General features: G+C 37.0%; 2 protein-coding genes and 1 long non-coding RNA gene across 3 annotated transcripts; 2 read left to right on the top strand and 1 right to left on the bottom strand.

Moving 5' to 3' along the window:
* Positions 1 to 4,237: 4,237 nt before the first annotated feature.
* On the top strand, positions 4,238 to 5,904 carry LOC112166914 (peroxidase N). Its single transcript, XM_024303855.2, has 4 exons — positions 4,238 to 4,511; positions 4,588 to 4,770; positions 4,881 to 5,046; positions 5,253 to 5,904. Exons 1-4 carry the CDS (start codon positions 4,281 to 4,283, stop codon positions 5,675 to 5,677), a joined length of 1,005 nt encoding a protein of 334 aa, XP_024159623.1. The 5' UTR covers positions 4,238 to 4,280; the 3' UTR covers positions 5,678 to 5,904.
* A 2,745-nt stretch (positions 5,905 to 8,649) lies between these two features.
* LOC112166548 (peroxidase 15) lies at positions 8,650 to 10,800 on the top strand. The gene is made up of 4 exons (XM_024303421.2): positions 8,650 to 8,947; positions 9,501 to 9,689; positions 9,926 to 10,088; positions 10,238 to 10,800. The coding sequence occupies exons 1-4, from the start codon at positions 8,738 to 8,740 to the stop codon at positions 10,648 to 10,650; spliced, it is 975 nt and encodes a 324-aa protein (XP_024159189.1). The 5' UTR covers positions 8,650 to 8,737; the 3' UTR covers positions 10,651 to 10,800.
* Positions 10,801 to 13,017: 2,217 nt separating this feature from the next.
* LOC121049056 lies at positions 13,018 to 13,872 on the bottom strand. Its single transcript, XR_005799231.1, has 3 exons — positions 13,757 to 13,872; positions 13,384 to 13,471; positions 13,018 to 13,305 (listed from the first exon to the last, which is right to left on the bottom strand). It is a non-coding gene; the product is annotated as an uncharacterized LOC121049056 (long non-coding RNA).
* Between the last annotated feature and the right edge of the window lie 1,442 nt (positions 13,873 to 15,314).

Below are 15,314 nucleotides of genomic sequence, written 5' to 3' on the forward strand. Positions count from 1 at the left end.
AAGATGGAGGTTTTGATTGTGTTTATGTACAGGGGATCACAGGAGCCACAAGCTCAGCCACGTCCCGAGGATGCTCCAGCACAGCAGTCCTATTATCCTCACTCTGCAAAAGTCAAAGAGCAAAATCACCAATGCAAATAACTCCTAGTAGAACCTCTTCTTCTTCCAATTTGAGTTCTAGGGGTAACTCCCCGTCACCTGTTTTTCCCACCGAAGCTGCCGGTGTTATTGCTTCTTTGAAGGACAAAAGGTAGGGATCCTGGTGCTACAGATATCTATTGATTGTATATAAATAATGGTTTACTCATATATAGCACAGTTTCTTAATTCCATGATCCTCATTATTCACCGTCTATTAAGTTCATGTTTCTAGGTTGGTGTATATCTACTTGTTGCTTCTTGTGCATTAGATTAGATAATCTGCAAATGCTTGTTCAGTCCTTTTGTTGCCATCCCTTATTGATTGTTCTGGGGTAGTTGTGAGTTTTGTTTGAACTGTTCATGACTTGAAATTGAGAACATACCTCAAAAGGTTTCGATAGACCGAACAATGTTGAAAAGTAGTTGATGACTAATAGAAGGAAACAGTTTGTATTTATGCCGGGCACAAGAGCTTAGAAATTAGGTTTATTTGAATTGTTATTTATTGAAAATTACATGGATTGCACAGGCAATGCATTTCTAATTTTTGGGCAGTTCATGTAGAAATAGAAAACGTAAGTGTGTGTAAGGGGATGAAAGTTGGATATGTTGGTAATGCATACAGAAAGTTTTTTTAAAAAAAAAAATCAATTGTTTAAATCATCTATTCAAGACTCTTCACTTAGTATGCTATGGACTCTGTTTGGTTTAACTTTCCCACTTGATGAATTGATACTGATCAGGATGAAAAGATGAGCTAATTTGTTCTCTTGTCATCAAGCTTTGTTCCTAGTGTTGAATCTTTCTCTGCAAAAGCCAAGATTGAATATAGGGGTTCAGAAATTGTCCAATTTACCGTGGATTATGGGGTTTAGAAATTGTCCAAAAATTTGGGGTTTTTCTGTAACTGGGTTTTGCTAATATGGGTTTAGTGTGACAGTTCTTATTGCAATTTACTTGCTTTTGTTTGGTTGTCAAGAAAGTTTTGAGAAGGAAATGGCTTGGTATTTTCAATTAATTATGCTTCATGATTTGAGTAAAGAAACAAATTCTGGAAATGACAATTGTGGGGGTGGGACTGTGGGGAGGGTTATTGGGTGTAATATGCTAAATTTGAACTTTGATTTTGACGTGAGCAGTTTAAAGATTTGTTTTTATTAGATCATGCCTTTTCAAAACTTGTCCAATTTGAATATACCCTTCAATTGTGAACAAATCTTCAGTTCTTGATGAAATTTGGTCCTTTATATTTGAATTGCGTTTATCAGAGCCCTTTAGTATAATCTTGGATAATGGGGTTACTGTGGATTATGCTAAATGTCCAATGTTAGAAATTGTAAATGGAATGGGGGTTGTTAGGATGAGATGACAATGGTGGAAGGTGCAGTCTGGAATGCTGATAACCTTAAGGTAAAAGCAAAGTTCTTGTGCTCTTGGTTATTTGTTTTGACTTTCATGGATTATTCATTTGTACTGATTGAAGAGCCAACTTCACCAAACTTCACTAATGCTTGTAATTGCTTGTCTTTGTAGGCTCTATGATGTACGACTTCTTTATGGGAAATGGTTGGCATGTGGCATCATATCAAGTTATAATCTGCCCCTTCAAGTACTCATGTAATCAATCTGAAGACAATTCTAATCTAGCTAGCATGTTCTATATTTGAAAACCAGTTTAATTATAATATGATTTTGTAATGTGAAGTTATTTAATTGATATAATTCACTACATGAATGCTTTTGTTTATTATGCTTGAATGAAATGGTTTAATTGAAAGTATTTTCTATTAGAAGAGTGAATGAAGACATCTTTTACAACACGTAAAATGATCTTTTACTACACGCAAAAGGGCATTTTAAGATTCGCAAAAGGGTATTTTACGACATGCAAAATGGTCTCACGAAAGGGTATTTTACGACACGCAAAGTTGAAAATTTTCTTTCACGGTACACAAAAGAGTGTTTTACGCCACGCAAAAAATATTTTTTACGGCGCACATTTTGTGTGCCACAAGAGGAATTTGTCTTTTACGACACACTTTTTTGTGCCGTAAAGTTGTCTTTTACGGCGCACATTGTGTGTCGTAAAAGACCAGTTTTGTTGTAGTGGAAGGAAAGTCATTTTGGTTACTACTCTCGTGTCTTAGTTGATGTGGATTTAGTTATTGATCTCCCTACCTCGGTTATGGTTGAAAATGAGTCTTTTTATTTTCCAGTAGAGATTCGGTATGAAAATTTGCCAAATAAGTGATCCAATTGCGAGGTCATTGGTCACTCTATGGGTCGCTGTAAACTATTGCAAAATCAAGTTCATAAGACACACTCCCATCGGGACAAGAAACAACGCAAAGTTGTGCGTCAGCCGTCAGGAGTATAGAGAAATTCATCGTACTTCCAATAAAGGGGATGATCTTTCAATTATTCAAAATGGTGTAGTTGAGGTGAATTAGGTTATGAACAAGCTGTTACTAACACCGTTATTCAGGAGCCTTTGATTCAAGCATATATATATATATATGGTTCTTAGTACATCACAAATTGTAACGAATCTAGTTGACAACAGCCTGTATGCTGCTTTGGTTAATGAAGCTTTTGAAAGGGTTGCTATTGAGCATATTAAATGCTTAGCTAACATTGTAACGAATGAGTCTAGTGTTCCTAAAGACTTAGAGCCCAGCATGAAGCATGCTACTCTAGGAAATTCACAAAGTTCTTCCCTATAGCTAGAGGATCAAAGTGCTAGCCATATTGGCAAGGGAATTATTAATCAGCTTGATGATGGCGATGATGGTTTAGGAGCCAACAAATTCAATTGCAAGTTCAGTTCCAACAAACTCTCTAGGTATTGCTAATGCCAATATTTCCTCTTGTAATAGTTTTGAGATTATTGCTCAAATGCAGCAAGGCGAGAGCATTGTTGCAGTTGAGCAAGAGACAGTTGAAGAGTGCGATGACACTTTGGTTGGCACTAAAAATGTGGATTCTTCTTTGGTAGAATTTAGTGCTCATCAAGCTAAATTCTGTTGGGGTGATTTGGAAAATGAGGAACCCCTTGGTCATTATACTTACACTCGGGTTGAGACTTTGTGTTCCTGGTTTGATGAGGGTGATACAACTCTGAAAGATGAAAATCTTCTAGAGTTTCGGTCTTCTTAAGTCTCTCCCAAAGTCTCAAAATAAAAAATCAAAGACCAAAAGAGATTAATGCATGAGACCCTTACCCTACCCGCAATCGGGCGCCAGTTGTGCGTTTTGATATTTGATTCAATTAGCTTGGCTCTACTTAATCTTTCTTGTGTTTTAGTTGCATTTTGATTTTGTTGTTTTTTCTAAGGGTTCTTAGCTTCATGTCCCCCTTAGGTGCTATCCTTTTTATCTAATAAATTTCTTCGTTTGTCAAAAAAAAAAATGTATGAGATGTCTGTATTACTAGTAGTGCTTGTTGTGGACTCATTCTGATCCATGGAGTTTGGGTTTTGATACTTAATTTTCATTGGATTTTGGCTGGCTTTCTTCTGTTGTCTTATTTTAGATGGGTGTCTTGATATTCGTTGTCCATATCTTCGTGTTTGGACCGTTCAGGGTGGAGGTCAAATCAAGAAGAATTAAGGAAAGACAAAATTTTAAAATTTTGTAAGTTATCAAATTGAACATTTTATTCTTAAAACTCTTAATGCGTGCACAATTTGATCATGCGCCGATGTACGTGGTAGCGAGAAAAGCATTGACTAATTTCTCTTATTTGGAAGGCATTATATAGCTAGATAGTGTGATTAAGTGCTAATTAATTAGGGTTTAGGGAGTTAAGTACATGGAATCAGCCAGTTGATAAGCTTTAGGCCACCACTCTTTTGAGCTATTGATCCAATGTCGGTATTATTAAAAGCACTAATCTTTTGTCATATTGCTGATTAAGATTACTACTTCTCTAGCTCAGTGCATTTCTCTCAGTTCCGGCAAGCACTAGGTGCAGCCGCCTTACATCATTCACTGGCACTAGAATAGCTTATTAATTTGTACTATATTGTATGACTAAACAATTGCTATTTCTCGCATGATCTTGTCTATAAATTGCTTAATTACCCCTTACGCAGATATATTAACACTAATTGGAGTGTCTCATACATTTGAGTGCAGCCATGAAAAGGTCATTCAGTAGTTTCATTCATCTTCGTCGTTGTTTTTTGGTAGTTATGATCTTATTTGCATTGAGTTCGGTTGTGAAAGCCCAATTGAGTACGGATTTCTACCAGCAAACATGTCCAAATCTTCTCAAAATCGTCCGGACAGAGGTTCAGAATGCTATCAAATCCGAAATGCGAATGGCTGCTTCGTTGCTTCGGCTTCACTTCCACGACTGCTTTGTCAACGTGAGTACTTTCAGTAGTTTGAAATACTATTATGGAACTCAATATATATAACTCTGTTTTCTTATTTGAAATGTAGGGTTGTGATGCGTCGATACTACTCGATTTACCTGATGGTGAGAAGTCTGCCTTTCCGAACGTGAATTCAGCGAGAGGATTTGAAGTTATCGATGCAATCAAGAGCTCCGTGGAGAGTGCATGTAGTGGAGTTGTTTCTTGTACTGATATACTAACCATAGCTGCCCGAGATTCTGTGGTCTTAGTAAGTTAGTTAATTAACATCAATCAAGTTTTAATAGGATCCTTAGTGTTACTGGTACCTGATCAAAGATTAAAATATAAACTTGAACGTACATGTACATGTAACTGTAGAGTGGAGGAAATTCATGGAAAGTTTTGCTGGGAAGAAGAGACGGGTTTGTGGCAAACCAGACAGGAGCAAACGTTGGGCTTCCTTCTCCATTTGACACGCTTGATGTCATCATTTCCAAGTTCGCCAATGTAGGCCTAAATGTCACAGACGTGGTAGCCTTATCAGGTACATATATTACACGTGTACACATACCAGACACACACACACATACTCGTGATTGATGCTAGCTGAGTAGTTAAGGGGCTTAGCTTCTAGACGTAATTGTTATCTAATTGCCACTATGAATTAGGGATCGATAGGACAGAATTAGCATACGTACTTGGATAATTTGGCCACTAGGTTTGTTGCTTAATGGATTCAATGATTTGTAGGAGCTCATACAATTGGGTTAGCAAGGTGTGCAACTTTCAGCAACAGATTGTTCAACTTCCAAGGAACAGGTGGTCCAGACAGCACGTTAGATTCAAGTATGGCAACTGATCTACAGAACCTATGCCCTGTGACCAGCGACGGAAACAACACTGCGGTTCTTGATCGGAACTCTAGAGATTTATTCGACAACCATTACTTTCAGAACTTGCTCACCGGAAAGGGCCTTCTCAGTTCTGATCAGCTTTTAATTTCTAGTGATTTAGCCGATACAACAAGTATCAAGAGCTTGGTCCAAAGCTATAGCTCTAATTCCAACCTTTTCCTGGCAGATTTTGCTAATTCTATGATCAAAATGGGAAGTATAAGTCCACTCACCGGGTCTGCTGGAGAGATAAGAAAGAACTGCAGGGTTGTTAATTCTTGAATAAATGGTACACAGTCAAAAAAGTTGCATGTAGTCAGAACCAAGTAGTTTCACTTTCCACATGTAATTTTCAGTTAATAATGCCTTGAGAAAGAAAGTAAATTAGTGACTTTCCATCAATTAAGCAATAATGTGTGTGCGCGCGCGCTCCCGCGCCATGTTCGATCCTGTGACCAAATTCATGAGAGCATAATGGTCTGATTTATCAAATGAGACTTCATCAGTCATATATATGCACTATTAACATGCACCAAGATTTTCATCCTTCAACCCGAACAAAAGAAAATCGGTAAAATTAGACCATGCATGTACAAAAGAATCTGGGTTTTGTATGCATGTGATGAGAGTGACTTACTCCTACTAATTCTATCTCAATATCAATATCACCGGCCTATATATAGCTAGTCCAATAGAAGATTGAAATAGTCCAGTCACCAATTTAGACTAAGTTTTATCTTAAAGCAGTCGCTGCTAATAATAATGAGATTGGAAGCTTGTAATAGTGAGATATATATCTATCTTTCTTTTGTCTGTGATTTCATCCGCAATGAACAACCCAAAATCAACACCATATATAAAAGAATTGGTGCAGGACAGTTCTCCCTTGAGCTTCAATAAGATTTGTCGATCAGTTCTACTAAAAAACAAAAAAGAAAGAAAGTGTGATTTGACCTGGCCAACATCACTAACTCAAGTTTTGGCGGTTACTCCAGGAACATCATAATCTAACGATGTCGATGATCGCCTACTGTCAAACAAGAACAGTGTTTCCTTCTTTTTCTCTAAAGTTTCAAAGTATGCTAGCTATTATTCTTTATTGGCTCCATGCATGCATAAAGGTTCAGTTACAAGCCTACAAACCTCATGAAATTAAGCTTTCGAACTAGTCAAGGTATTATTGCCAAAAAAAAAAAATAGTCAAGGTATTATTAATTATCAATACAAGTAATTCACATTATGCAATAAGGATTTGTACTAGGGTGAACATATTAATTTAGAGCTGTACAATTACGTTACGTGTTCGGTTTGGGGATTGCCCCTGGAAGCAAGAGGCGGTGGGGGCTTTAAGCTCGGTCTTTCTTTAGGCATTCTACTTTATTACTTACTACCGATGCCACATTCTTAAGACCACCAAGCCCTCTCGAATGGACAGCATTGTTGTAGTAAAGGTCGTAATGCCAGAGGAATCATTACCGCAAGGCATAGAGGGGGAGGTCATAAGCGTCTATACCGTTTCAACGGAATGAAAAACAAATATATGGTAGAATCGTGACTATAGAATACGAACCTAATCGAAATAGGTGAATACCGTGAATTGTCAATCTAGGTACCACATAAGATATACCTTATAATGTTATATTGTTTAATGGAACCCTTCTGATAAGTTAATTAGTTTCTATACCACGTCTTGGAACATAAAATCATTTCTAGATGATATTTAAAATATGACTCCCCTAACATGTTCTGTTCCAATGACTACAAAGAATAAAACGAATTGAAAATAGATACACTATGGATAAAGCCGAGTAGTCAGCCATCTAGAAAACAAATCCGAGTTCTCAACTAATCATAAATTGATATACTCACAAGAACATTTTTTCTTCTCATTTTTATGTATTGTTTACTTAAACTCTGTGTCTCTGTCTAGCTATAATCCACACCTCTGACGTTAACAATGAGAAGTTCTCAAATATAACTCAATAACTAATTAAGGAGCGGTTTTGAGAGCACAAATTCCTGATCGACTCTTCATGCACACGCAGACATATATGTTTACATTTCTTAGCAAGCCTTAAATCTTTTCTGTATAGTATACTGCTCTAAAGACTAAATCAATATCCTAAATCACGAAACTATCTATAATTATATAAGCTCATCAAAGTTCAACTATATTTATGACAAAGTAAATAAAGATACTTCAAAATTACTTGACTGACGAACACATTTCATAAATTGGCTAATTAATTGAGTTTCAGGAAGTGTAATGGCAGTCAAATTTGGGAGGCTAGCTTGGACGAAGTGGATCCTATTAAAAAAGTGGATGAAATATCATTTTTGGGGTAATTTACTCTGTACAGTGCAAGTCTTCTCCCATGCAATAATATCAATTTGCATGGCTATGACTAACTCAAAGAGATAGCTAATATGCAATAATATCAATTAATTTGCATGGCTATGACTAACTCAAAGAGATAGCTAATTTGATTCTTTTTAATCAATGCCCATGTGTTCAGTTATACATCTGAGCTCAGCTTGAACATCACACGGTTTGACAAAATAAACTTGTTTGTGTGAATGACTATTTTGATATCTGAACAGTTGAATAAACAGTAGTAATCAAAAGTGGGAGAAATTCAATGAATACCAAACAATAATTAATTAAGCACCACTGTACAGGTATAAGTATTCAACAATTGAAAGCAACCGAGTAATGAATTAAGGTTAATAGTAGGCGTCTTATTTGTAATGGGTACTGACTCAGTAAGCGAAATTAGTGACTTGACCGTCATCTTTAGTTTCATCCCCTGAGCCCTAGGGTGCGCAGAACCTATCATGATTCAAATAAACAGGTTTGAATGGCTATAGAAACTCTGATCAATTGGAAGAACGGTCTTAATCAAAACTCGAAGAAATTTAACTTATATACAGTAATTACACACTACGGTATATGTTAAGTAGCAATCCTTCAATTAATAATTTGTTGACAATATATAACTAACTCGCTAGCTCTACTATTCCAAAATTATATAGAAATATTCGCGCCCTCCACTCGGAGCTTTGAAAATTCTTGTACTAGTAAGTTAAGCTTACGTAGAAAAGTTCTGATTCACATATATACTAATAATATTCAAAGTAGAATGATAGAAATAAAAGTTAGGGAGGACTGAGATATTATACATTATTCACTCACCTACTACTTACTCGTCAGCTCTCTATAAAAGGGTTGAGATGCATTAGTCTCCAATCAAAACCAATCTCACCTCCAACGTTAGAGCAATTCCTAGCAAATATATAGCTTCTCCTCATCAAAGTTTCATTTCCTCATCTATCATAATCATCATGTCTACTTTTTCATATGTTGCAGCAGCAATTGTTCTCTTTACCCTTGTGTTGGGCAACTCCAATGCTCAGCTCAGCTCCACTTTTTACGACACAACGTGCCCTAATGTGTCGAGGGTGGTTCGTAATGTGGTGGAGAAAGCTCAACAGAATGATATTCGTATTGGCGCCAAACTCATCCGGGTTCACTTCCACGACTGCTTCGTCAATGTAATGATACATTATAATCTCTCATAATTAAGTCATGATTTCAAGGGTTTCTGCATATTGTTCTGTGATGCGCTTTACACACACATTTAATTGTTTTCTTACCAGCAGTTTGACACCTACAATGATATTAAACTATTTATGGGGTTGATTTTTACCTTTATGTGTGATAAATTCACCAGTTTTTTGTGAAGAGTCACTATGTGATCAGAAAAAAATTATTTTGTGTATCCAATACACCAGTTCAGCGGTGTATAAACTACATGATATTGATGATATAGATTTCAGGTCTAGCTACGGTTCATATTTCAGAGTCTAGTGCTTATTTTTATAAAATTTAAATGTGTACCTCACAGTATTTGCTTCTATGCACTAGCAAATGGTTGTATCTGGGAGGTATGATATACCAAGTCGTGTATGGAATTCAGTACCAAATAATTACTGTCATGAATTACATGTCAATGACTATGAGTATATACCATAAATGCATGTCAATGACTTTGAGTAAATGTTAGCACTCAAAATATATAATTTTATGGGTGATGCACATATGCAGGGGTGTGATGCATCACTTTTGCTCGACGATGCAGACGACATAGACAGTGAAAAAAATGCAGTTCCGAATCTATCCACAGCTGGATATCCTGTGATTGATGACATCAAAACTGCACTCGAGAATGTTTGCCCTGGTGTTGTCTCCTGTGCTGATATTGTAGCTCTTGCTTCTCAGATACTCGTTTCTGAGGTAACCTCTCTGTTCTTTCAATTTAATCTTCTAAGGTTCCAATGGTATGACTAAGTTAGCTACCTAGCTAGAAGGTCAAATAATGAACAGCTCAAGGATATGGTCTACTCCTACCCGGCAAAATAAAAAAATAGTAAAACAGAATTAATTAATAGAAATATACTAATTGGGTCAAGAATGTTTTTTGATACTTTCTCTACCTTTAATTAATTTAAATGTACTTATTAATATTGCAGAATGGAGGACCGACTTGGGAAGTTCAATTGGGAAGAAGAGACAGTAGGACAGCCAACCGGGCTGGTACTACTGCCATTCCAAGCCCTTTAGAGACCCTTGCGCAAATTACCAAAAAGTTCACTGATGCAGGACTTGATTCCACAGATCTCGTTGCTTTGTCTGGTACATACATTCTTTGCTTAAAATCTACGGTTTGAAGTTTAATCACACAATTGTCATTAGAGTTTGACGTAGTCAAAGAATTGCTCGAATTAAAAACTCGATTACTCCACTCGCTTGTTTAACATATGGCTAGCTGTCTTCTTTTTCAGGTGCTCATACATTTGGCCGGGCACAGTGTTCAACTTTCGTCCACCGCCTATACAATTTCAGTGGTACCGGGAACCCCGACCCAAGCCTGGACACAACTTACTTGGAAACCCTACGCAAAACATGTCCCGAAGGCGGCAATGGAGGTACATTGGCCAACCTTGATCCTTCTACGCCCAATGGCTTCGACAACAACTACTTCACAAACCTTCAGAACAAGCAGGGGCTTCTCCAGACGGATCAGGAGCTGTTTTCGACCAGTGGAGCCGACACTATTTCCATTGTGGACCGGTTTGCTAATAGCCAAAGCGACTTCTTTGACACTTTTGCCAAGTCCATGATCAATATGGGAAATATAAAACCTTTGACGGGAAGTGATGGAGAAATTAGGTCTGATTGTAAAAGAGTTAACTAAGTGACCAACATCAATTAATAGTGTTTAATTTGAAATAAAGATCATGGGTCAAGAACTTAAGATTATGCCCTAAAGGGTACTGTACTGTAGCTGCTAGTATTGTTGGTTTATACCAAAGATTTATAAAACTAAAGATGTTTTGAGCTGAAATTTTACAAATTGGAGTAAATTGGCTACTTATTTTTTCGATCACAAGTAAATTATGGGCCACGTAGTCTGTTAAATTAATATTTGGCTCACGGATTTAATTTACAAACATAATGGGTGGGCGTATTGGGTAGGTGGTAGTGAACTTCTCAAAACATCTTGCTTTGATACCAAATGATGCGGGAAGCGTGAACACGATAGTAAGAGGCTCCGTCAAGCGTCGAAAGCCATATGAGATGAGCTAGAATCCACTAGCAATTACGGGCACAGCCGTAAGAAAGATAGAGAAACTTCTCTAATATTTGGGTTTTTATTGATAACTTGAATGAAAATTACAATCGAAGAGGTGCCTTATATAGGGCACATAGAAGTTCACTACCGCCTCTTACTATCGTGAAATTACAGCGTCGTTGAGGTTGGTGGTAGTGAACTTCTCCCTTGGATCGTCGTCTGCTAAGAAGCGGGCGATACCCGCTTTGATACCAAATGATGCGGGAGGAAGTAACCCTAGGTTTACAAGCAATAAACCTAAAACAAAGATTCTGGAGTCCACCAGAGATAAAAGAGAAAACTCTCAATTTTGATTGATAATATGATAAAAGATAGTTCTGCAGCCGTTTAAGGTTGCTTATATATGGGAAAAGAAACCCTAGGGCGACTAACAATGAAACCCTAAAGCCCACGGATTAAAACTAAACAAATCCAAAATAAACTAGAAAACCTAAAATAAAAATAATGTAAAACTAACATAAAAATATTAAATCACGAATCGGATAATTAAGACGATACATTTTGGCTTAAATCTGATAGGGCTCACAAAAGTGAGTCTTGAAGATCTCGTCGTTCCCATTCTGGAAAGGTATCATGCGTTTCAAACGGACATTCTGGCCAAAAGTTAGTCAAATCTGATTCAAAATCAAAACCTGACTTTTCGCACGAGAAACCCGAAAAGTCCAAAACCAAATCTTCTTGAATATTCCAGCGGCTAGTAACCTGATTACGCGTGAGTTACCTATTTTCCAATCACTCTTCTTGATTCTACACCGCTTCTTTACTTTTATGGTTTTTCGGCTAAACTGGGTCCATTCTCGTCCTACATCAGTTGGTTTATACCAAAGATTTATAAAACTAAAGATGTTTTGAGCTGAAATTTTACAAATTGGAGTCTACTTATTTTTTCGATCACAAGTAAATTATGGGCCACATAGTCTGTTAAATTAATATTTGGCTCACGGATTTAATTTACAAACATAATGGGTGGGCGTATTGGGTAGGGTTGGGATAAAAGAAAAGGGAAAAAAGAAAAAAAAAAAGGATGGTGCTATTTACACATCCATTTTCTCTATTCACACACCCTTTCAATTTTTCTATTACTTTAATTTAATTTTTTTTATATAAATTACCCTAACTATCCTCCCTTGTAATTATTTTTTTTTTCTTCCTATTTGGCAAGTCAATTATAAATCAAACATCATTATACAATAAATCAATTAGACTCAAATGACATGACCCACTACGCAATATCAGCTATCATGATTAATTGTTATTAATGACTTTATTATGGTGCCGAAGAGGAACTTAAAACATAGTTGAAGCCAATCCTTAAGCCCACTCTTCTTCCTTTTAAAACAATTTAAGCCCATTCTTCTTAAATTTGAGGGCCAGTTAATTTTTATGGCCTTTATATTAGTGTGTATTTGTGCAATTGCAATTTCAATCTCTTTGTTTTGAATTTCAAAATCTTAGTCCATCTATTTGATAATCTATATAAGTCTGACATTTTCATTGTTTTGACGTTATAAAATGTTTGGGTTTCTCATGAGTCTACATTTTGTGGTAATATCGAATTTTTGTTTGTTCGTTTAATTTTATTTTTTTTTGGAGAAACTGGAGTTGATATCCAAGGACAAAGGGAAGGCCCAAAAAGCAACACACGTGGGAAAAGATCCCAAATCAATATAGCGAATGCAGTGGAAGGGGTTGAGATCAGTGCTGAAGGTGAAACAAAATTGATCATATTCTCAAGGATCATTTCAAAATTTTAAATGATGAAATGACCAAAATTAAAAAATAACAAATGCATTGTTGATTGTGGCACTACATATTAATGCCATGAGGTTTGATGAACACTGCAGCAGATTAGATTGTGTGATGACCACAGAAGATCGATTACATAAAATTTGTCTCCATAACATTTTAGGAGTGTATCTATCCAAAGAGCACAACTTCCGTATCAGGAAAACCAGAGATGCAGCAGTGACTGCGATGGGATTATCTCAAAGCGCGCGTTTAAGGTGCTCAGTCAAATTCTGCTTTCGTAAATTAAAGGATGACTATCCATCTGGAAACCAGTCATTCTGTGAGGTTCAGATAGAAGATTGGAGTCTTCATTCCCCCTATTAATATTCCAAGATAATGAGATTTGGTCGGTCTGTGTGAACTTTAGCTTCACGAGTTCAAACACATGTTTTCCAACCTTTCAATCATGCTCAGACATATAAATTCCTCCTGAGAATACAAAAGAGGTCCACTGTTAATGCCTGCCAATTCACTAACCAAATGCAGAGCTCTAGAAGAAACAATTACCTGTCTTGAGCCATATATATTGGGACCATCAAGTTTCATAAAATTCTCAGCTCTGCTTCAGACCAACAAAACATCAAGTCTAGTGTGCCTAGTATACAAAAAAATAAAAAAATTTACAAAGAAAGTTGCAAACAGATAGACTGTAACAAAACCACTTGTTATACATGCATCCAGATTGGTAGTATATGATAAAGTGTTTCTTTGCAGCTATAGAACTGGAAATAAATATAAACACATAGGACCTCTCAAAAGTCAAAACTACCATCCATAGTTGTCACATTTGCATGACAAGCTTGTTAATTAGAATCCACCCTACAGAGTTTATAGAATATACGGCAAGTTCAAAGCAAAGAGCTATAGAATAGATATATACCCCATACTAGTGCCAGCACCAATTGCAAATTCCTTCCTCCACAGGAGCATATCATATCACCCCACATTTTCTTTGCCATCGCAACGTCAATTTCCAGGGCCTTAACAATCTGTAGCATCCTACATAAAGGTAACAAAATTGCCATAATCAGACAATTATAGCAACTCAAGTACTCAACTATCTCTAATCATTAATGCCAACCAAGTAACTTTTACTTAATAGGCCACAGGTGCCGAGAGGACTGTGTTTGAGAATATATACATCCCACGTGGGAAAAATGGGACATTGCCTATGGGTTTATAAGGGTTTGGGCCACTCCATCAATTGCCAATTAGTTTTGGATGTGAACCTCAGATTACTTTATCATGGTATCCATTGCCAATTGGTTTTGGGGGATGTGAACCCCAGATTACTTTATCATGGTATCAGAGCGGGTTACCCACGTGTGCATGCCTAACGGATACACGGGCTCCACATCACCCAAAAGTTGTCCACATGTATGGCTTGAAAATTCGCCACACGTGCGGGGGCGTGTTGAGAATATATACATCCCACATGAGAAAAATGGGACCTTGCCTATGAGTTTATAAGAGTTTGGGCCACTCCAGATTACTTTATCATGGTATCAGAGCGGGTTACCCACGTGTGCATGCCTAACGGCCACACGGGCTCCACGTCACCCAAAAGTTGTCCACATGTATGACTTGAAAATTCGCCATACGTGCGGGGGCGTGTTGAGAATATATACATCCCACATGAGAAAAATGGGACCTTGCCTATGGGTTTATAAGAGTTGGGGTCACTCCATCCATTGCCAATTGGTTTTGGATGTGAACCCCAGATTACTTTATCAGACTGGACAACCTCTCTACCATAAAAGCAAAGAGGAACTCAAGATCTAGCAAGAGAGAGATTTATCAAGATCTAGCAAGAGAGAGATTTATGGTGCACATTACTACATACTGAGAACTAACTAATCATATGAATGTATCCGTTGTAGCAAGCTACCAAGAACCCAAAGTATTCTTTGAAATCACTGTCAACCTAAATAAATCCTTATCAGTATCAAATTGAATAGCAACAAAACCATATAGATCTATAATTGTTAGTTCCAAAGAAAACAGCTAATAAGTAACCTTAGCATCATTAGTTTGACAATCATATAGTCTCTCGATGGCATGCTCTCTACCGGTAAGTGTTTCGTGAGATGTGAACAATGTCTGCAAGCCTGCACGTCCAGACAAAATCAATGTCATCCTTGATCAGAATAGACAGAAGATTGTAAAATGGCAAGCAGATATGTTTTGTCTTACAAACTTATAAGAAAGACCACACATGTATGCATATATAAGCATCCATTTTTCTCAGGTCAATTAAACAATCACACAACACAGAATCGACTTTTAAAGATGATGCCTGCTCATGAAAACATCTTACAGGTTTCAATGACGGAATGCTGCAAGGCGTGCCAGAAGCTCATAGCTTCTATGCAGGATGGAGGACTGTAATCAAACAGTTGTTGGTTCCTGCTGATGATTTTCATATTCTCGCTGATGAA

This window comes from Rosa chinensis, chromosome 5 (assembly GCF_002994745.2).
Source record: "Rosa chinensis cultivar Old Blush chromosome 5, RchiOBHm-V2, whole genome shotgun sequence".
NCBI lineage: Eukaryota > Viridiplantae > Streptophyta > Magnoliopsida > Rosales > Rosaceae > Rosa > Rosa chinensis.